Genomic DNA, 23,835 nt, shown 5'->3' with positions numbered 1-23,835 from the left:
TCTGCCAACTTTTCCAGCTTTGTTTTCCTATGACACTGAGTTTTTGCACTGTGCTGATGACTACAGCCAAAGCTTCCCCTAAGTGATGCCAGGAAAAACAAGATTAACCATTTTCAGAGAAGTCCACTGGCATATGAGCATTCTTGGTATATATTCTCAGATATAGAAATCCTATTTATTTTAACAGTGGTGAGAGATTGTTGTAAAATTTAGTAAGGCGTTAATTAATTCATCACAAGTCCAGTTCATATCCAATGCACCCCTGAAAACAATCCTAAAATGTCACCATAAACAACCTACCAGCAAGGCATTTTGACACAAATAGTTTATATTCAACTATACCTAAAAGAACATGATTGCAGGTACAGCACGTGCTTGACAGTACACATAGTGCCATCCGGGCCTTTCTTCCTCTTTGAAATTGTATCTGGGCTATATAGTAAGTTTTCTAAGAAGTTTTTTTTTTTCAGACAACTAGTCAAAAGGGTTGGTGTTCATGTGGTCCATACATATACAGCCACCAAACTAGATAAGATGGATGAAGCAAAGAAGTGCAGGCCGACAGGAACCGGATGTAGAACTCTCCTGAGAGACACACCCAGAATACAGCAAATACAGAGGCAAATGCCAGCAGCAAACCACTGAACTGAGAACGGGACTCCCGTTGAAGGAATCAGAGAAAGGACTGGAAGAGCTTGAAGGGGCTTGAGACCCCCTATGAACAGAGCTTCCAGGGACTAAGCTACTACCCAAAGACTATACATGGACTGACCCTGGGCTCCAACCTCATAGGTAGCAATGAATAGCCTAGTAAGGGCACCAGTGGAAGGGGAAGCCCTTGTCCTGCCAAGACTGAACCCTCAGTGAACGTGATTGTTGGGGGAGGGTGGTAATGGGGGGAGGATGGGGAGGGGAACAGCCATAGAGAAGGGGAGGGGGAGGGGTTTGGGGGATGTTGGCCCGGAAACCGGGAAGGGGAATAACAATCGAAATGCAAATAAGAAATACTCAAGTTAATAAAAATTAAAAAAAAAAAAGGGTTGGTGTTTCTCATGGTACCCTAGATCCACATGGCTATTATGCAGAAATGTATGTAGTAGTTGTGAGTGAGGTAGTATCTCGCTACCTTCATGGGTGTGCTTTCAGGCTACCCACTCGTACAACATCATTGTCCATTCCTGATCATTGTGGATTCGACGTTGTGTTTGACGACAAAATATTCAGCTTGGTGAAACTGCTTCAACTCCACTTTGACCTTGGGTAATTTAAACCTATTTCATTCCTTATGTTCTTAAAAGGAGGCTTAATGGAATTTTGAATTTTCCTATCACAAAACTTCTTAAGGTTTTTGTCAAAAATGATTTGAAATACCACATAAAATGATGTACTCATATCCCTCACTACCATCTCCAAATAACTGAATTACATAAATAAAACATAACACGAAAAGTGCTTGGCTACAATTTATGGAGGCAACTTCAACGAGAGCAGGCTCATTGTAGGAAATTCAGCCTATCTCTTTCCTGATCCTTTTATTCTGTACAGAAGGAGAAATTTATGTCAGTTTAAAAAAAATCTATTATGGCTTCTCATAACTGAATCCATTATTTCCCCCCCATGATCCATCAGGGTAAAAACAAGAATAATAGATTGCTTTGACAGAGCCTTGAACATAAATGTCTCCAAGAATCAAACCCAGTGAGTTAAACAAGTTTCAGGTGGTATTAAAGCAGGAACAGATAACCATTTTATATTTCAAAGCCAGAACTTACTACAAATTTATTATTATCAGCTACCACATAAAAGTGCAAAGCATTTGAATTTGTACAATGAAATGAGACTAGTGCTCCTCCTTTATACATACGCCCCAAGTAGAATCTGTCCTGAAGAAATGAACTCAGGAAAAGGAGTCCTTTTTTAAAAATTTCATTTTAGCCACCTAGTTGTTGAATGTCTTCTCCTTGGTTACATTTGACCAGGCAATCTGAAATAAACAACGGAAGCTACCCCATGCTCTGTCAACTGATTAAAATATTAATGGCGACTTTATCTTACAAATGCTTTTCCTTCTCTGTGGTCTTCACACATGATTCAGATTCAAGTCAGTTCAGACATGTTTGAGATGATAAATGAATGCTTACATGTACATAGATTAATTCCAACAGTTAATTCATCTTTAATAGTTCTGTGATTGGACACCAACTCAGGAACTAATCTCTAATTTTTTTTTTCAAATAAGAAACTTGTCTTGGAGAAGTTTATATTCGCAGCTTCAGTGCAGACTTTCTTCCAAGCCAATCAACACTTTGCATTTACATTCACTGTGCTGATTGTTGTTCACTGGTCACGGGATTGTGTTTGCCACCTGCTTATCCCCCAAAATGGGAATGAGGTGAGTGTGTGTGCATGCACGTGTGCGTGTGTGTGTGCGTGCGTGCGTGCGTGCGTGCGTGTGTGTGTTTAGGCTTAGGATAATGTCTAAGGGTGAAGTTGCCCATTTTATCTTCTTGAATATAAAGGAACAAGGAGCCTCACTTACCACTGGTGGTTACCTGTGACCAGTTGAACACAGACAATGCTTGCTATAGATGGGAAAGTTTGAGTCTTAGTGGTCTAATGGCTAGCTTAAGTGATCCAATTTGTCAGTACCTAGAATAACCCAGAAAGAGAGTTGCAAAGAGTTGAAAATGATTCTCTATATTATACTGGCCTTTTGGCATGTCTGTAGAGAATTGTCTTAATTACGTTAATTGATCCTGGAAAGTCCAGCCTATTGTGTGTCATGCTATTACCTAGGCAAAGCTGTCCCAAACTTTTTAAGAGTGTAGAAATTGACCTGAGCACAAATCAGGAAGCAAGCAAGCTATCCGTGAATGTCTCTCTCCTCTTAGAATGTGGATGTGGTGTAATCAGCTTCAAGATCTTGTCACAGTGACTTCCTGCTGTGATACAATGACATGGGATTGTAAGCTAAAATAAACCTTGCCTCTTCTAAGTTGCTTTTTGTCAGGATTTTCACCATGGCAACAGAAATGCAGCTAGGGTCCTGACATCACTGAACTGGTAAAAGTTAATCCCTGATGCCTTGCCTCCTAGTTCCTAGTTGAAAGAACTGACATGTTTTTCAATTCCCAGGGGATCCTTGTGACCATCTAGATATTCTCTTCTGTCCTATAGGAGGATGAATGTTCCTTTTGGAACATTCATTCAGCACTGCACATTAGAAGATCATGGAATATATGGAGCTGACTTTAGAGAAGTATTGCTAACTATCCAATGAGGCAGAACATTCGATACACTCATTGCCTAAGAAAACAGGGAAGTTCTTACCAAGGTGAGAAAAAAATGAAGAGACTAAAAGCATCCAGTCTTAACAGACGAAAGCTACATTTCATAACCATGTTTAGACATTATTCCTAGCCTCAAGAGCTGAAGCATGGCTTGGCCTGTCTTGCAGCCAATTTAAAATCGGCCAGTGTGCCAAAGGAACTTTTTATTATTACTTAGAAAGCTGCAGCAATCCTCCAGCTCTCTGTTAGCTTCCCTAAGCCACTTTAATATCTCTTTCTCAGACCTGGTAGGCAGTGTGGTAGTTCCCTTATATTCCCACACATAACAATTCATCGGCTTTGCAATCTGATTCCTGACATTAAGAGATTAAAACTAATGCAGATGATTCTCTGATGACACATACTGAGGTATAGAGCAAACTCCATCATTTCCTCCTACAAAATGAGGAAGATTTTAATTCTTTTTCTCAACAGCTGCTTCGCTTTCTTATGCACAGGAAAAATACGTGCAATTACTTCAAGTACAATCGAGTCATTTAGCATGGCTTTGCCATCATTGTAGTTACAAGATATTTTAAAAGAGAGGGAAAAAAATATCTCAAAGCACAGGTCCTGCTGTGCAGCAAAGCAATCAAATTCCTTCATAATAACAGCCTGATGGGATTCAGCAATTTGAGGAATAATGAATAACCAGTCTAATCAGTAAACAGGAAAATGCCACAACAGTAACAGAGTAAACACCGTCATCTGTTGATTCTCTTGATCGGCATTTCAAACAATAAATAGAAATGTGAGGAGTTCTTAAAAGGAAAAAAAAATAACTTCATTTAGTGTGATTGATTTTACCAGGCAGTGAGGGAAAAATGACACATCATCTTATACTGTCCTGCAGCGTTTCCTACTCAATAGAATACACAGATGATCTTTTTGATACAGAATGCATGGTTGAGTTCATCCTACCACCTGAATATGTCAAAATAAGCTGATTTCACAGTTGGTTGAGAAGACGATATTTCTGGACTGGTGAGTTCCGCGTTTTCACATCTTAATTATATTTCTTCTTTTTCCTTGTTGTTTAGTTTATGAAGTTGTTTGTATCAGAATAGGAAGAGTCTGGTTCAAAGTAGTCTTCTAGTTTCCAGTGCAGGGTCTCGAACGTTGGTCGTTGCTTGGGCTCTACATTCCAGCATTCCATCATGATGCTATAGAATTGCTCTGGACAGTTCGATGGCTGTGGTAGTCTGTAGTTTTGACCCAACATATGAATTACTTGAGCACCTGTCATCCCTAAAACATATAGAATAGAGCAAAAAAAAAAAGTGCACAATCAGAGTCTTCAAATTATAGTTGACACTGAACTCTGGGTTATAAAGGAATTTTTTTCCCCCCTGATGAAGCCCATCATGAAACCTACCATCCATTTCCCAGGTTGTAGACATTAAACTAAAACCTGCAGTAAGTCATGTCTATAAGACTTCAATTCAAGAGCAAAAAAAGAAGAAAGTAATAAACCACTTCATTAATGCAAATTATCATCATCAAATTTTATCTGTCGGGCTGATCCAGGCACATGGTATGGTCAGCTTCATAACTCTGCCCTCTAAGTCTATGCAAAGCAGTTAAAGTCACATCTAAGCAAGTAACCTGCAACAGAAAGGCCCACTTCTGAATTAATCACTCACCGCTGTAAGGCATTTTGCCATAAGTAATGATTTCATAGAGCAGGATTCCAAAAGACCACACATCAGACTTAATGCTGAATTTATTAGTACGAATGGCTTCGGGTGCAGTCCACTTCACTGGCAGCTTTATTTCGTGTTTAGATTCATAGATGTCTTCATTATCCACCTGTTAATGCATCAAGGATTCAAGCCAAGTTAGTGATTTGTTGTGCTGCCCTCATTTATTTGTAACCTGTGTCACATGAAAATGTAGAGGCAAATATTCAATATGGGCTTAGGTCAATTTGGATTATAATAACAAATATTATGTTCCAAACATATATGACTAGAAAAACAGCAAAAGGCCAATAGTAAGATGTGTCTTGAGAGACTGAGGAGCATATTCTATTGCATGCAGAAGAATATGGGATCATTTGGATTTACAAAAGTCCTTTACAGAAGAGGAAGTGAAGCAAAATTGCCTGGTTTTATTTGCTCCTAGTAGTGAAGAGCTATGGGCTAACGTTAAGACTGGAGAGACGGTTCGGTAGTTAAGGGCATTTGCTGCTCTTGACAAGAACACAGGTTTGGTTCCCAGCACCCAAACGGTAGCACAGAAACTTCTATAAATCCAGCTCCAGAAGATCTCATACCTTCTGGCTTCTGCAGTGACATAAATGCACAGAGATAAATGCAGGCAAAAGCACATATACACAAAGTAAAAATAAATAATATTTTTTTAGAAAAGCTGGCATTGATTATCATCTAAAGCACCAAAATACCAAAAATGATCTAAATAATTTAAATTAATTTATCAACATAGTGGCTTCCTAATTAATTTCTAAAAAACAGGAAGATGATAAGGAGAGTCTTTACCTGCTATGTTTCATGTTCTACATGCATATTTTTAGTGAGCGATGTGAAAAGCTAAACTTAAGTCCAGATTTATACACCCCATATGATGTCTAATTATTAGTCTCTTTGGACTGATGTTACAAAACAGGGTGAGTATGGGTAAATGGAAACCCAGTGGTTTAGTTTTGAACAAATGGCTCAGTGGACAATGTGCTTTCTGAGCAAGCATAAGAACATGAGGTCAGGTCACCAGGACCCACATAAAAACCAGGTGATACAGTACATTTGTGTTAACGCAGGCCTGAGGATAAAGATACAGGTGAACCCTAGAGACATGTGGGCCAGCCAGTCTAACCAAAATCATAACTACAGATTCAATGAGAAACTTTCCCTATAGCAAGTGTAGTTGGTCTCAGGAAAGAGGGGGTGGGGGAGATGGAAAGGGAGAGGAAGAGAGAGCATGAAAGTGAGAACAAGAAGTTGGGTGGGTAGAGAGGTGAGAGCTTCATCAGAGAGAAGTTAGGGGAAAGGAATGAATATGATCGATATACATTGTATGAAATCCTCAAAGATTTGCTAAAACCATTTTATCAAGGTGTAGAAAGGATTGAAGAAGACATCTCAGTATCAGCTTCTGGCCTCTACATGTAACTACACAGACAAGAGCACACATTCACACACATATAGAAAACACTGACATGCCCACACACATACAACACACACAAAGCTTGACGATTGTTGCAGAATCATGATATATATAGGAATATAGCCTATTGTCAAGTGAGCAAAGCTAGGTACATTCTATCGTTTTCTGTAAGAGGAATGTGTGAAAGCAGATGGTGGGTGCTGGTAGCATCTGACAAGTAGGACACAAATTCAACTACAAATTTAATTATGTATCTATTAATCTACGTGATCACTGATTTTTCTTGATTGCCTACTCCCTAAAAATAGAAAGGCACCCTGTCTGTAGGTACTACACTACTACTTCTCTTTATCAATAAAATTGATAGACGCTAGGAGAGTTTTGTTTGTATCTTTTGTGTGTAGCTTTGTTACTCTTGCTGCAATTATTACTTGGAGACAAGGTTCTCACTGACGTTCAAACTGGCCTCAAACCCAAAGTCCTCTTGCCTTGCCCTTTTGAGAGTTGGGATCCTAAGTGTTTAGTACAACATCTACCTAAGAAATAGTTTTAAATAATATTTGTGAATTTATTGCCGTATTAACCTTTTTGCTGTTTAACCTATTATAAGAACCAATTAAAACAAAATTAAATCTACCTTAAAAACTCTTGCAAGTCCAAAATCTGCTACTTTATAGATATTATGTTCACCAACAAGGACATTTCTTGCAGCCAGATCTCTGTGGATATAGTTCTGGGACTCCAAATAGGCCATTCCAGAAGCTACCTGTGCAGCCATGTCCACCTGTTGAGTCAAACGGATTTTCAACCCACCATCATCTAAAAGAGGAGAGAGAGAGAGAGAAAAAAAAAATAGGAGATTATTTTGGAAAACATTAAACTAGCGAAGTGTATTCTAAGAAATATGATAAAGCGATCGTATGTGCCATGATACCAATCTACAGAGAATACAGCAAAAGCATCCTGTCATCCCAACACACGTGCTGGCCTGTGTGCTTTCAGAATTACACACCATTGATTTGCCTCTTCATGGAAACTGTCAAATGGGGGGCTTCTGCCATTCTTTCAAGCATTTCCAGAATAGGGAGATGGCTCAGTGAATGAAAACTTAAATTTTAGATCCTCAGCACCGTTGTAAAATAAAAATCTGGTCATGGTAGCATGGGCCTGTAAACCCAGTACTGTGAGGGCAGAGACAGGAAGACCCCAATCTTCCTGGCTAATAAGTCTCACCAATCAGTGAGCTCCAGACTGTCACTCTGCCTCAGATCATGCAGCAGACAGTTATATAGGAGAGCACTCAATACTGACCTCCAGTGTGTGTACACACACACACACACACACACACACACACACACACACACACATACGCACATACACACACACACACACACACACAGCATATGGTATGGCTAAACACAAAATTATTTTCATTCTTTCATTAGATTTTTCTTTAAAGTAGGGTCATGGACAAATTTTAAGGTTATACCACTTATAAAATGTAAACACTACATTTATAGCAACATGCATAATACATTTTTAATTTCCCATTTGGCTTGATATTCTGAGCATCTCTCTAGATACAGAAACACCTTAAATGGACAAAAATTTCACCTCATTCTACATAGCTATGTATAGAAATTTACATAGTGTAATAGGCTTGATCATTAGTAGAAGCGGGCAGTGCGACCTTCGGAAACTCTGAAGCTTCATATCATCTGTGTGTTAAACTACCATCCTCATCGCAAGTATCTTCGGATATCTAGAGCACTGGGGTTATTTCACAAAAGTGTAAGCTCTTATTCTCCTTGACTTCCTCAGTCAAATACTAGTTCAGGTAGTCAACTGGATTTGTGGTCATTAGGCTTAGACACAAGCCCCGACATCAGAGGAAGCTATAGCACAGGCACTAAGAAGACTAAAACGACATCAGAGTATCAGACTTGAGATCAAGGCTATTCATATTGCTTTGTGACTTTGAACAATAGGATTAACAACCCTGTGCTTGAGTGTCTCCATCTACATAGTGAAAACAGAAGTTAACTCAGAGCATCCATTGTTAAAGTAGAATTTCAAATGAATTAACAATTGTAAAGCCCTTAACACAATACCCAGCACCAGAAAAAGAACCCAATAGATCCTAGATGCTAAAATTATCATTGCACCTGTGCAAAAGTGAAGCAATTTTAATTGCCTAGTATATATATATATATATATATATATACATATTCATATATTCATATATATATGTATTGCCTGTGTGGCATTTGCAGAAAGAAGATAAGCCTGTGGGACTAGATCTCACAGTTACAACTAAACATACAAATTTAATGGTTGTATGTTAGCTACCTAAAATGAAACACATTCATGAGGACACCAACATTTAGAATTGGCAGAGAAGAGTAAATCTGCAGAGAACGTGGGAAGGATGAGTTAGAATAATGAAAGAGGAAGGTGCTGTAACAAGTCAAGGGTTTTAAGAGCAAACTACATCATAGTCAAATTTGATACACTGACTCAGCAAGATAAAGGCTAAAAGGCATTTGTTACTGAACTTATGAGAAGTCTTTGATGAGCAGGGTAGCAGGAAGGACAGCTCTACTAGAGATGGTGTGTGGGGATTATGGGTATATGAGTAAGGAGGGTGTGGAGATAGACAGATGAAACAGCAAACACTAAAATGCTCGACTGAAAGAAGAAAAGACTAGGTCTACCATTAAATTCAGTGGCAACGCTCCTCCTGTCTAGCAGGAGATAGACTTCAATCTTCAGAACCAGGGAGAAAATAAAGAGGCTAAAAGGTTATGGCAAGTTTAAGACAAAATAATTACTAGAAAATGCGGGGCCCAGGAGCGGCAGGACACCTGCCAGAGACACCGCAGGACCCTGAAGGAAACAGACCGGATAAACAGTTCTCTGCACCCAAATCCCGTGGGAGGGAGAGCTAAACCTTCAGAGAGGCAGACAAGCCTGGGAAACCAGAAGAGACTGCTCCCTGCACACACATCTCAGACGCCAGAGGAAAAAGCCAAAGACCATCTGGAACCCTGGTGCACTGAAGCTCCCAGAAGGGGCGGCACAGGTCTTCTTGGTTGCTGCCGCTGCAGAGAGCCCCTGGGCAGCACCCCACGAGCGAACCTGAGCCTCGGGACCACAGGTAAGACCAAATTTTCTGCTGCAAGAAAGCTGCCTGGTGAACTCAAGACACAGGCCCACAGGAACAGCTGAAGACCTGTAGAGAGGAAAAACTACACGCCCGAAAGCAGAACACTCTGTCCCCATAACTGACTGAAAGAGAGGAAAACAGGTCTACAGCACTCCTGACACACAGGCTTATAGGACAGTCTAGCCACTGTCAGAAATAGCAGAACAAAGTAACACTAGAGATAATCTGATGGCGAGAGGCAAGCACAGGAACCCAAGCAACAGAAACCAAGACTACATGCCATCATCTGAGCCCAATTCTCCCACCAAAACAAACATGGAATATCCAAACACACCAGAAAAGCAAGATCTAGTTTCAAAATCATATTTGATCATGATGCTGGAGGACTTCAAGAAAGACATGAACACACTTAGGGAAACACAGGAAAACATTAATAAACAAGTAGAAGCCTACAGAGAGGAATCGCAAAAATCCCTGAAAGAATTCCAGGAAAACACAATCAAACAGTTGAAGGAATTAAAAATGGAAATAGAAGCAATCAAGAAAGAACACATGGAAACAACCCTGGATATAGAAAACCAAAAGGAGAGACAAGGAGCTGTAGATACAACCTTCACCAACAGAATACAAGAGATGGAAGAGAGAATCTCAGGAGCAGAAGATTCCATAGAAATCATTGACTCAACTGTCAAAGATAATGTAAAGCGGAAAAAGCTACTGGTCCAAAACATACAGGAAATCCAGGACTCAATGAGAAGATCAAACCTAAGGATAATAGGTATAGAAGAGAGTGAAGACTCCCAGCTCAAAGGACCAGTAAATATCTTCAACAAAATCATAGAAGAAAACTTCCCTAACCTAAAAAAAGAGATACCCATAGACATACAAGAAGCCTACAGAACTCCAAATAGATTGGACCAGAAAAGAAACACCTCCCGTCACATAATTGTCAAAACACCAAACGCACAAAATAAAGAAAGAATATTAAAAGCAGTAAGGGAAAAAGGTCAAGTAACATATAAAGGGAGACCTATCAGAATCACACCAGACTTCTCGCCAGAAACTATGAAGGCCAGAAGATCCTGGACTGATGTTATACAGACCCTAAGAGAACACAAATGCCAGCCCAGGTTACTGTATCCAGCAAAACTCTCAATTAACATTGATGGAGAAACCAAGATATTCCATGACAAAACCAAATTTACACAATATCTTTCTACAAATCCAGCACTACAAAGGATAATAAATGGTAAAGCCCAACATAAGGAGGCAAGCTATACCCTAGAAGAAGCAAGAAACTAATCGTCTTGGCAACAAAACAAAGAGAATGAAAGCACACAAACATAACCTCACATCCAAATATGAATATAACGGGAAGCAATAATCACTATTCCTTAATATCTCTCAATATCAATGGCCTCAACTCCCCAATAAAAAGACATAGATTAACAAACTGGATATGCAACGAGGACCCTGCATTCTGCTGCCTAGAGGAAACACACCTCAGAGACAAAGACAGACACTACCTCAGAGTGAAAGGCTGGAAAACAACTTTCCAAGCAAATGGTCAGAAGAAGCAAGCTGGAGTAGCCATTCTAATATCAAATAAAATCAATTTTCAATTAAAAGTCATCAAAAAAGATAAGGAAGGACACTTCATATTCATCAAAGGAAAAATCAACCAAGATGAACTCTCAATCCTAAATATCTATGCCCCAAATACAAGGGCACCTACATACGTAAAAGAAACCTTACTAAAGCTCAAAACACACATTGCACCTCACACAATAATAGTGGGAGATTTCAACACCCCACTCTCATCAATGGACAGATCATGGAAACAGAAATTAAACAGTGATGTCGACAGACTAAGAGAAGTCATGAGCCAAATGGACTTAACGGATATTTATAGAACATTCTATCCTAAAGCAAAAGGATATACCTTCTTCTCAGCTCCTCATGGTACTTTCTCCAAAATTGACCACATAATTGGTCAAAAAACGGGCCTCAACAGGTACAGAATGATAGAAATAATCCCATGCGTGCTATCAGACAACCACGGCCTAAAACTGGTCTTCAATAACAATAAGGGAAGAATGCCCACATATACGTGGAAATTGAACAATGCTCTACTCAATGATAACCTGGTCAAGGAAGAAATAAAGAAAGAAATTAAAAACTTTTTAGAATTTAATGAAAATGAAGATACAACATACTCAAACTTATGGGACACAATGAAAGCTGTGCTAAGAGGAAAACTCATAGCGCTGAGTGCCTGCAGAAAGAAACAGGAAAGAGCATATGTCAGCAGCTTGACAGCACACCTAAAAGCTCTAGAACAAAAAGAAGCAAATACACCCAGGAGGAGTAGAAGGCAGGAAATAATCAAACTCAGAGCTGAAATCAACCAAGTAGAAACAAAAAGGACCATAGAAAGAATCAACAGAACCAAAAGTTGGTTCTTTGAGAAAATCAACAAGATAGATAAACCCTTAGCCAGACTAACGAGAGGACACAGAGAGTGTGTCCAAATTAACAAAATCAGAAATGAAAAGGGAGACATAACTACAGATTCGGAGGAAATTCAAAAAATCATCAGATCTTACTATAAAAACCTATATTCAACAAAATTTGAAAATCTTCAGGAAATGGACAATTTCCTAGACAGATACCAGGTATCGAAGTTAAATCAGGAACAGATAAACCAGTTAAACAACCCCATAACTCCTAAGGAAATAGAAGCAGTCATTAAAGGTCTCCCAACCAAAAAGAGCCCAGGTCCAGACGGGTTTAGTGCAGAATTCTATCAAACCTTCATAGAAGACCTCATACCAATATTATCCAAACTATTCCACAAAATTGAAACACATGGAGCCCTACCGAATTCCTTCTACGAAGCCACAATTACTCTTATACCTAAACCACACAAAGACACAACAAAGAAAGAGAACTTCAGACCAATTTCCCTTATGAATATCGACGCAAAAATACTCAATAAAATTCTGGCAAACCGAATTCAAGAGCACATCAAAACAATCATCCACCATGATCAAGTAGGCTTCATCCCAGGCATGCAGGGATGGTTTAATATACGGAAAACCATCAACGTGATCCATTATATAAACAAACTGAAAGAACAGAACCACATGATCATTTCATTAGATGCTGAGAAAGCATTTGACAAAATTCAACACCCCTTCATGATAAAAGTCCTGGAAAGAATAGGAATTCAAGGCCCATACCTAAACATAGTAAAAGCCATATACAGCAAACCAGTTGCTAACATTAAACTAAATGGAGAGAAACTTGAAGCAATCCCACTAAAATCAGGGACTAGACAAGGCTGCCCACTCTCTCCCTACTTATTCAATATAGTTCTTGAAGTTCTAGCCAGAGCAATCAGACAACAAAAGGAGATCAAAGGGATACAGATCAGAAAAGAAGAGGTCAAAATATCACTATTTGCAGATGACATGATAGTATATTTAAGTGATCCCAAAAGTTCCACCAGAGAACTACTAAAGCTGATAAACAACTTCAGCAACGTGGCTGGGTATAAAATTAACTCAAATAAATCAGTTGCCTTCCTCTATACAAAAGAGAAACAAGCCGAGAAAGAAATTAGGGAAACGACACCCTTCATAATAGACCCAAATAATATAAAGTACCTCGGTGTGACTTTAACCAAGCAAGTAAAAGATCTGTACAATAAGAACTTCAAGACACTGAGGAAAGAAATTGAAGAAGACCTCAGAAGATGGAAAGATCTCCCATGCTCATGGATTGGCAGGATTAATATAGTAAAAATGGCCATTTTACCAAAAGCAATCTACAGATTCAATGCAATCCCCATCAAAATACCAATCCAATTCTTCAAAGAGTTAGACAGAACAATTTGCAAATTCATCTGGAATAACAAAATACCCAGGATAGCTAAAGCTATCCTCAACAATAAAAGGACTTCAGGGGGAATCACTATCCCCGAACTCAAGCAGTATTACAGAGCAATAGTGATAAAAACTGCATGGTATTGGTACAGAGACAGACAGATAGACCAATGGAATAGAATTGAAGACCCAGAAATGAACCCACACACCTATGGTCACTTGATTTTTGACAAAGGAGCCAAAACCATCCAATGGAAAAAAGATAGCATTTTCAGCAAATGGTGCTGGTTCAACTGGAGGGCAACATGTAGAAGAATGCAGATCAATCCATGCTTATCACCCTGTACAAAGCTTACGTTCAAGTGGATCAAGGACCTCCACATCAAACCAGACACACTCAAACTAATAGAAGAAAAACTAGGGAAGCATCTGGAACACATGGGCACTGGAAAAAATTTCTTGAACAAAACACCAATGGCTTATGCTCTAATATCAAGAATCGACAAATGGGATCTCATAAAACTGCAAAGCTTATGTAAGGCAAAGGACACTGTGGTTAGGGCAAAACGGCAACCAACAGATTGGGAAAAGATCTTTACCAATCCTACAACAGATAGAGGCCTTATATCCAAAATATACAAAGAACTCAAGAAGTTAGACCGCAGGGAAACAAATAACCCTATTAAAAAATGGGGTTCAGAGCTAAACAAAGAATTCACAGCTGAGGAATGCCGAATGGCTGAGAAACACCTAAAGAAATGTTCAACATCTTTAGTCATAAGGGAAATGCAAATCAAAACAACCCTGAGATTTCACCTCACACCAGTGCGATTGGCTAAGATCAAAAACTCAGGTGACAGCAGATGCTGGCGAGGATGTGGAGAAAGAGGAACACTCCTCCATTGTTGGTGGGATTTCAGACTGGTAAAACCATTCTGGAAATCAGTCTGGAGGTTCCTCAGAAAATTGGACATTGAACTGCCTGAGGATCCAGCTATACCTCTCTTGGGCATATACCCAAAAGATGCCTCAACATATAAAAGAGACACGTGCTCCACTATGTTCATTGCAGCCTTATTTATAATAGCCAGAAAATGGAAAGAACCCAGATGCCCTTCAACAGAGGAATGGATACAGAAAATGTGGTACATCTACACAATGGAATATTACTCAGCTATCAAAAACAATGAGTTTATGAAATTCGTAGGCAAATGGTTGGAACTGGAAAATATCATCCTGAGTGAGCTAACCCAATCACAGAAAGACATACATGGTATGCACTCATTGATAAGTGGCTATTAGCCCAAATGCTTGAATTACCCTAGATCCCTAGAACAAAGGAAACTCAAGACGGATGATCAAAATGTGAATGCTTCACTCCTTCTTTAAATGAGGAAAAAGAATACCCTTGGCAGGGAAGGGAGAGGCAAAGATTAAAACAGAGACTGAAGGAACACCCATTCAGAGCCTGCCCCACATGTGGCCCATACATATACAGCCACCCAATTAGACAAGATGGATGAAGCAAAGAAGTGCAGACCGACAGGAGCCGGATGTAGATCGCTCCTGAGAGACACAGCCAGAATACAGCAAATACAGAGGCAAATGCCAGCAGCAAACCACCGAACTGAGAACGGGATCCCGGGATCCCCGTTGAAGGAATCAGAGAAAGGACTAAAAGAGCTTGAAAGGGCTTGAGACTCCATATGAACAACAATGCCAACCAACCAGAGCTTCCAGGGACTGAGCCACAACCCAAAGACTAAACATGGATTGACCCTGGACTCCAACTGCATACGTAGCAATGAATATCCTAGTAAGAGCACCAGTGGAAGGGGAAGCCCTTGGTACTGCCAAGACTGAACCCCCAGTGAACGTGATTGTTGAGGGGAGGGTGGTAATGGGGGGAGGATGGGTAGGGGAACACCCATACAGAAGGGGAGGGGGAGGGATTAGGGAGATGTTGGCCCGGAAACCGGGAAGGGGAATAACAATAGAAATATAAATAAGACATACTCAAGATGACAGAAGGAACACCCATTCAGAGCCTGCCCCACATGTGGCCCATACATATACAGCCACCCAATTAGACAAAATGGATGAAGCAAAGTGCAGGCAGACAGGAACCGGATGTAGATCTCTCCTGAGAGACACAGCCAGAATACAGCAAATACAGAGGCAAATGCCAGCAGCAAAGCACTGAACTGAGAACAGGACCCCCGTTGAAGGAATCAGAGAAAGAACTGGAAGAGCTTGGAGGGTCTTGAGACCCCATATGAACAACAATGCCAAGCAACCAGAGCTTCCAGGCCACTACCTAAAGACTATACATGGACTGACCCTGGACTCTGACCTCATAGGTAGCATTGAATATCCTAGTAAGATCACCAGTGTAAGGGGAAGCCCTGGGTCCTGCTAAGACTGAACCCCCAGTGAACGTGATTGTTGGGGGTAGGGTGGCAATGGGGGGAGGATGGGGAGGGTAACACCCATAAAGTAGGGGAGGGGTAGGGGTAGGGGGATATTGTCCTGGAAACCGGGAAAGGGAATAACACTCGAAATGTAAATAAGAAATACTCAAGTTAAGAAAAAAAAAAGAAAGAAAGAAATACTCAAGATAATAAAGACGAAAAAGAAAGAAAGAAATTGGAAAGAGTTAAATATCATGAGCATTTGTATTATATGTGTGTGTGTACATATACTGTGTAGATGTAAATGTGTCTGTATGTCCAAACACAGACACATACACATACATAGTTTCATGAAACAAGAGCCATTAGTATATGAATGATGGTTCACCAGTCATTTGTTCCCCTATTTCATTTTATCCACGATACACACACATAGAAAATCACATTATAGTTGAACCTCTTTGCTAGCTTGGAGCAACAGAATGTGTATAGGAATCAATAGCATCTTCAGTCTAGGCCCTTAAATATGCCTCAAGTCTGGAGCACCAGTAATACATTTCATAATGTAAAGACCAGTGGGAGAAGTATAAATCCTCATGTCACCTCTCAGCGAGATACCTAAAGGACAATTTTGCCATATTAAAAGTGGTGAATTTCATGTGTGAAGTCACAAAAACTTGAAATTATATTCTATAGTCTCTAACACTAACTACTCAGGTGAACAAAAAGGTGTTATTGTAAGGATCAAATGAAGCTCAGCGTGAAGCACAATGACAACACATCAGTGCTCTGGTGGCCACAACAACCTGCCTTTTGATATCAAATTCACTCAATAGGGAAAGAAAGGTATAGGGAAGAGGAGGCACTGAGGGCTTGCCATACATGGTAGGTAGTTTTCCAATGGCCTCCATTGATCCTTGCTTCCTAGTCGTTACCCTCCTTCCCTTGGCCTAGGCTGGAGCCAGTTACACACATTTAACTCATCGAATACGGAAAAACTGAAGGTACAACATTTCCAAAATTAAGTCCCAAAAGCCTGTCCCTCCATCTTATGAATGCTTACTGCTCCTTTGCCTACTCACTTGCTCACACCACTGGGAAATTATGAGCCATCCTGTGTGAGAGGGTGCACAGGACAACCTCTTGCCAAAACCCAGCAAAGAACTGACTTCCTCAACTGAACAGCACAGGATGAGTCAGCTCCTGCCAACAACATGAGTTGTTTTGGTGATAGATTCCTCTATGTGAGAACTTTGAGATGATTTTGACAAATGATGACACCTTAGCCATGAACACTGAATTACGAAACCCAGTAAGCCACATTCCTGACTGTCTTCATTAGGGTCACTATTACTATGAGGAACACCATAACTAAAGGAAACATGGAGAAAAAAGAGTTTTATTTCACTCACAGTTCCAAAGAACACATCATCAAAAGCAGTGAGGGCAGGAACTCAAACAAGGCAGGAATCTGACGGCAGGAGCTGATGCAGAGGTCTTGGAGGGAACTGATCACTGGCTTGTTCCTCATTGCCTGTTCAGCCTGCTTTGCTTATAGAACCCAGCACCACCAACTCATGGATGGCACCACCCACCATTGTCTGTGTCCTTCCCTATTCCTCACTATAGTCACTAAGAAAATGTCAAACAGGCTTGTCTACAGCCCAATCATGTGAAGACATTTTCTCAATTGAGGCTCTCTCCTCTCAGATGACTTCAGCTTGTCAAGTTGACATAAAACTAGCCAAGACACTAACTACAGCACCTGACATAATAAATGTTTTGTAGAATAACAACAGATAACTAATCCAGGCTAGGAAAACAATATCAGTGCTATGCATGGCGTTAAAGGAGAAACCATAGTCCTAGGTTTAAGGACATGCACCTTAAATGAGCTGTTAACCTTCCCAGTAAATATAAAATAAGAATATTTGTTTGTCTCATAAGAAAATGAGTTAAGCTCATGTGTTTAAGTAATCTAGATAAACACCTGCCACATAGTAAGCACTACAGTATTTTATTTTGTTTTGTTTCTTTTTTTTTAATCCCCCCCCCGTTTTGTTTCTTTTAAAGAAAAAAAAAGCTCATGTCTTTGATTCCCAGTAAGTCGCCTAATTTAATGCACAGACCAATATGCAAACTGTTGTTTTCTATTATTTCTACTTCACTGGCTTCTGACTACCCATACGAACAGACTTTAGAATAGAAATTCTAATCAGGCAGGTTTGAAACTGAAATGTTATGCTCTCTCAAAAGCTGGTCTGTGCAATCTGCCCAGACATGCCTTTTCTGTATAGCTCCTGAGTACACACCACTGAGGGATTATGGAGACATCCCATGTTTCTGTAGAGCAACTGCTATGCAGTTATATTTGACTGTAGGGGGCATTAATGAAAATAACTCACCTGCCTGCTTCAGTCCTGTTCAGCAGAATCTACATGGAAGTCATGAACCATGTGTTAGGACATAACTTATCAAAACAGAAAGTGTTCGCTTCTCCTTAATGGGTATATCAATGTTTGATGTCTGTTAGATGTTCTATAAGTACTCACTGAGCAAAAAAGAAAGCTCAGCAAACTAAACCAAATACAGGTATTTACTTCCTTCAAGTCTTAGTAAGGTGTTATTAGGGAAATATGTGTGTAGGTACACATGTTTCATTATATTGCCTTAATCACCAAGCTTCTCTTAAGTGGTATATATTAAAGGGTATTTGCAGCAAGCACCTGTTAACCCTCTGGAAGGTCCGTTGCTGTCATGGGAAGCTGTACCTAACTCTGTCTAGTAATCTTCAACTACTTCAGATAACTCATTTGTACATCGACAGCTGAAAGGCCCCAGGATTCAATCTTGAACACTGTTCAGCTGGCCCATAATCAGAGAAGTTTGGGTAGCAGCAAACAAAGATTTAAACAGCCACTCTATACATGTGGAATATATATATATATATATATATATATATATATATATATATATATATATATATAATCACTATTAACAACCTAACTCCAGATGTCAATATCCTATATAATATGAAAAGGCAATGATACATCTTCTCACAAAATTAGTACTACTACAGTACTTATGTTCCCTGGGAAAAACAACTTACATGATACACAAGACAATGATTTAGAAATAACAATTATAAATATGTTCAAGAAAATCAAAGAGGATGGGAGTGAACACTGTGACTAGATGAAATTAACAAGACAATGAATTACGTTAGGAGAGCATCTTAAATGGAAGAACTATTGGTTGCTGAGAATTCTGAGGATGGAAATCACAGACTGAGGAAAAAAAAACAAAGACAAAGTAAAAGAAAATCAATTAATTCAGTGCTCATGATAGGCCTAAATATTGGGAATCAGAATTCTACAGAATGTGGCTGTTATAGATGAAACTTGCGAAGTACTTTATCAGATATGACAGAAATGCATTCTACTGCTTTGCCCTGGAAATAAAGCAGGAAGTGTCAGTGGCTGAAGTTAATTCTTCTGTGGTGGGTCACTATTCTGAGGCTGCTAAATTTGGTGACCACAGGCAAGTGAGCTAAGTATACTTCGGTTTTTCACAGCACTATGTAGGACACATCTTTGTCTCATTCTTTTTTGTTTTGCAATTTAGAATTACCAGATTCACAGGTCCCCCTCAAAAGCAGAGCATGCTCTTGTCACCCTGAACTCTCTCACCCTCCCCACCATTCTCACCTGCTCACAACACTATCAGTCTTGCTCTGATATTGCAAAAATCAGAGGAAGTCCCTATTTCTCAAGCACAAATCATTCTCCTGGTACTTTATCTCAATTTTGAGCATCTTGTTTCAGTGCTTATTATTTTTTGAATTATTCATTTTTGATAAATATTGCAGTGCCATTACTGTGACTGCCGGAATCAAATGCAGGAATACAGCAATACTGTATTTCCACTTTTTAGTCTGAAATTTCTAAGGTTGGCTAGTCATAGAAGTCACTTCGAATAACACTCTCTCTCTCTCTCTCTCTCTCTCTCTCTCTCTCTCTCTCTCTCTCGTTCTCTCTCTCTTAAAAACTAAGCCTCAGATACCTTTTCTTAAATCTTTCTCCAAAGTATTCCAGGTCCATAAAGTGTACTCCACAGAAGATAATTGTTCATGACTAATAATGTTCAATTAGCTGGTGAAGGAAACACACAAAATAGCCACTCGCCCATTTCCCACACTACATTTAAGTACTCTGATGTGTCTATTGTGAACAATTAGATGTTTTGCTACATAAATATTTTTGCTCTTTTGAGAACAGAGACCATATTCCATTAAAGAGTAGTTGAACTGGTCAATGTTACAACATTCATTTTTACAAATACACACACTGTAAACATCTTTGGGGTTATAGGAGACTTACTAAATTGACATTTATGGGACTGGCTAAACTGAATTCCTACTTTTCTTCCTTTTATTAAGCCTTCAGCTTACTTTGGAGATATTCTTGCAGACTTCCATGTCTCATCAATTCTGTAATAATATAAATTGGATCTTCTAATGTGCAAACAGCATAGAGCTGGATGAGCTTGGGGTGTCTTAGGCTCTTCATTATCTGTGCCTCCCTGAGGAAGTCATTTGGATCCATTGAACCTGAAACAAGAAGAAGAGGAGGAAATCACTTTATGTCACTGAGGCATTCCTATCCCCACAGCAGCCTGGTGGGAAGCACCAAGATTGCCTCCTGCCTCTCGATAATCTAAGAGCATCAGTGCCACAAATCTTCAGAGTTATCAAAGAATGGAATCAGTTCAGCCAGGGCAACCTAATTACTACAAGCACCATTGTGTCAGGGGTAGGCAGTTTATGTGCCACGATGTATAGGTGAAGACCAAGTGGATTCAGGTCTAGATGACAAATGAAACGACAGAGAGTTACTGACAGTGTAATTGATAACATGAGACAGGCATCTTCACACAAAGAGAGAGTGTCCATTAATACAAACACAGGAAGACAGAGATGTTTAATTACTCCAGGCAGAGATCCAGAGAGGACTGACTTCTGCCCTGTCCTTGGTGCCCACTCTGGGAACAACTGAAAAGCACCTTAAAGCTATGACTTTGCCACATTCCTTTCATTGACTTTGTAGAAATATATGGTGTAGGCCAACTGAGAAATATTTGAGGACATATCCAAAAGCTAACAGTGTGTTTCACTGTTTTATATGTTTAATGTCAAACTGGTACCCAACCTTTTCTCCTACATTATCCATCCAGTTCCTCCACTAAAACCCTAAAGGATTGAGGCTCTGAAGCTTCCTTTGAAAACTCATTAACAGTTAGACTGATTTTAAATGATACTCAAACTCTAACTTTAAATAAACTCTAACTCATATGCAATGTATCAAAGCGTTAATGTCAAATAAAAAGAAGGATAGATGCCTGGAGTTTACATTTCAACAGTAATTTTTAAGTCTCTTTTTTAGTATATAATGTTCCAGAAGTGTTACCATGATTGATCATATCTTGATATTCACTCAGAACATCATTCCATTCATCATCTGCTCCAAACATGGTTGACATGGGAACCCAGACATAGATACATTCCAACACTCTAAAGGTTGCACTGCAACTTGTTTGTCAATGTGATGTTATTTCACACTAAGTAGTAAAATAGTCTAGCCTTGCAAACCCTTTAAGTTCAGCCTCTAGGCTCAAAGTTGTATTTTAAAACTATTGCAGCTATACAATAGCTCTTTATAGTCTTGAGCAGGATGGCTAATCTCTCTAAACTGTGAGATAATAGCAGTGCCTAGCACACTTGAACCCAATAACTGTTAATGATGGTGGTGGTGTGGTGGTGATGGTGGTGGTTTTGATTTTACATACTCTTACAGATTAGGGAAACTAAACACATTAATTGTGGTTTTTGTTGGCTGCGGAAAAATAGACAAGGTTGTAAAGGGGAAACACAATAAAGCTAGTCTCTTCTTTTAAAAAAAATATTTTTCTTGGATATTTTATCTATTTACATTTCAAATGTTATCCCCTTCCCCCCTGCTCCCATACCCCCTATCCTTTCTACTGCTTCTATGAGGATCCTCCCACTCCCAGCCACCCATGACCACATCAATGCCCTGGCATTCCCCTACATTGGGGAAACAAGCCTTCACAGGACCAAGGGCTTTTCCTCCTGTTGAGGCTGAACAATGCCATCCTCTGCTACATAGGGAGCTATTTCTGAGCCCCCTCAGTGCCAGCATTATCACTGGTCAAAAAAGATTAAAATTTAGAATCATAGTAGAAAAATGTAGGTGGGAATAAAAGAGACACACCAAATCACTTTTTCTTCTCAGTGGTTAAAAATAACCTATATCAAATATAGGTCAAACTATATCTTATAGTATGACCCTCTCATCAGAAAAAAAGATTTAAAAGGATATATCTGACTCATGAAGATTGGAGTGACGTAGTTCTTATAATCATCATTCATTCAGACAAGTTCTACAGGACACACAGAAAATTGCCAAGTCAGACTATCTGTAAGAGGTGAAGTCGAAGCCCATTGGGAACCCTGCAGGTGAGGGCTACTCAGAATTTTCATGGCCAGGCCTGCTATAGCTGACCAGAGGAAGGGAGTCCCAATCTCAAGCCAGCTAGTAATGCAACATTAAATATTAATTTTTGCCTGCCAAAGCAAGTGTGGGAGTTGATTTCAGGCTCATCTTTACTGCGTGGTAGTCTGCCAGGCAATAAATAGCTGCTAAGATTGATTAATGGCCCCAGTAAAGTGAAGACATTTAACCAATCACCAAAGCTGTTTGCTGCTATTACACCGTAAATCAATAATAATTATTCCTGTTGGAGAGCAAACTATCATGGCTTTTTTGGCATAAGAAATATGACACCTTTTTTGTTGTTGTTCTCTCTTGACCTCCAGAAAGCCTTCCTTAGAGAGCAATGTTAGGAGGAACAGCTTGCTATTTATTTTTAGAAAAGAATAATTTAGATTGGACAATAAAGTTTCAGCTCAGTTGTCAACAAGATTAGCATTTAGAAGTGCATTGCACGGTGACTGTGAACTTAATTCCTGTATGATCAAGCCTGTTCTTAAGAGCTCTGCCTGGAGTCAGAAGCTAACACTTCATTAAGAACTTCTGGCATTAAGAACCTTTTTGGCCACTGGTCTAATCTGTCCTCATAAAATTCTAGCAATGGGAAACTATTATGATTCTCACATACCGAAGAGGAAATACAGCAAGTTTAATGAACTATCCAGAGGCACAGAGGTGGAGTCAAGTTTGAACTCAGATCTCTCTTATGCCAAACTTCTTGCTCTGACCTGTTGCACTACAATACCCCAACATTTTCAGGTCCTAGCATCCTTAAGGTCTCTTCTGGTTTTCTTCACAAGGCCCCATGCCACAAACAACATTTAACCCTTCATTTGATTGTTAAGTTGGATCTGAACAAGTGTAAATTATTTTCCTTTAAAACTAGCAGCTATCTGAGAAGGTAATATAGGGAGTTAAAAAGAGAAATGGGAGTTACTTTGTGAAGTAGCACAATCAGAATAGCGTACTGCATAACTTCTCAAATGTTACAAGCAGATCAAGTGCTGCTATCCCTCATGCCCTTGTCTGGGTTGATTTTTGTGTGGATTTCGCATTTGATGATAGAAGTCATCAAAACTTGGCATGGAGGAATCAAACTGAAACTAAGCTGAAAGCTTTCCCTCTACTCCATAGCTTTCACAGTTTGGGGGATGGGAGAGGATGCCGTGCAAGCTGCTAGGGAAGAGAACCATTGTCGATCTTGCTCAGCGGGAAACTCAGCATTCTAGAATATTGACCCGCCAGGTAAGATGCAGTCTAACTAGTAGTTATGATCCTTGCAGCATTATTACAGCTAGATATGAGGTGGTCAGCACCTCATATTGTGCTACCATAGGAAGTCATTGTCAC

The 23,835-nt window shown here is 39.6% G+C and overlaps 1 protein-coding gene across 1 annotated transcript in view; it reads right to left on the bottom strand.

Annotated features, from left to right (window-relative positions):
- Positions 1-1,746: 1,746 nt before the first annotated feature.
- Frk (fyn-related Src family tyrosine kinase) overlaps positions 1,747-23,835 on the bottom strand; it is a 105,263-nt gene continuing 83,174 nt past the window's right edge. Inside the window, 4 exon segments of the mRNA NM_024368.2 lie at positions 1,747-4,577; positions 4,973-5,138; positions 7,090-7,271; positions 20,367-20,525. Coding sequence (NP_077344.1) covers positions 4,366-4,577; positions 4,973-5,138; positions 7,090-7,271; positions 20,367-20,525 — 719 coding nt within the window. The 3' untranslated portion in view covers positions 1,747-4,365.

The sequence above is a fragment of the Rattus norvegicus genome, chromosome 20 (assembly GCF_021556685.1).
Source record: "Rattus norvegicus strain SHRSP/BbbUtx chromosome 20, alternate assembly SHRSP_T2T, whole genome shotgun sequence".
Taxonomy (NCBI): domain Eukaryota; kingdom Metazoa; phylum Chordata; class Mammalia; order Rodentia; family Muridae; genus Rattus; species Rattus norvegicus.
The sequence above is the reverse complement of the archived record's forward strand: the minus strand, read 5'-3'. Positions and strand labels throughout refer to the sequence as shown.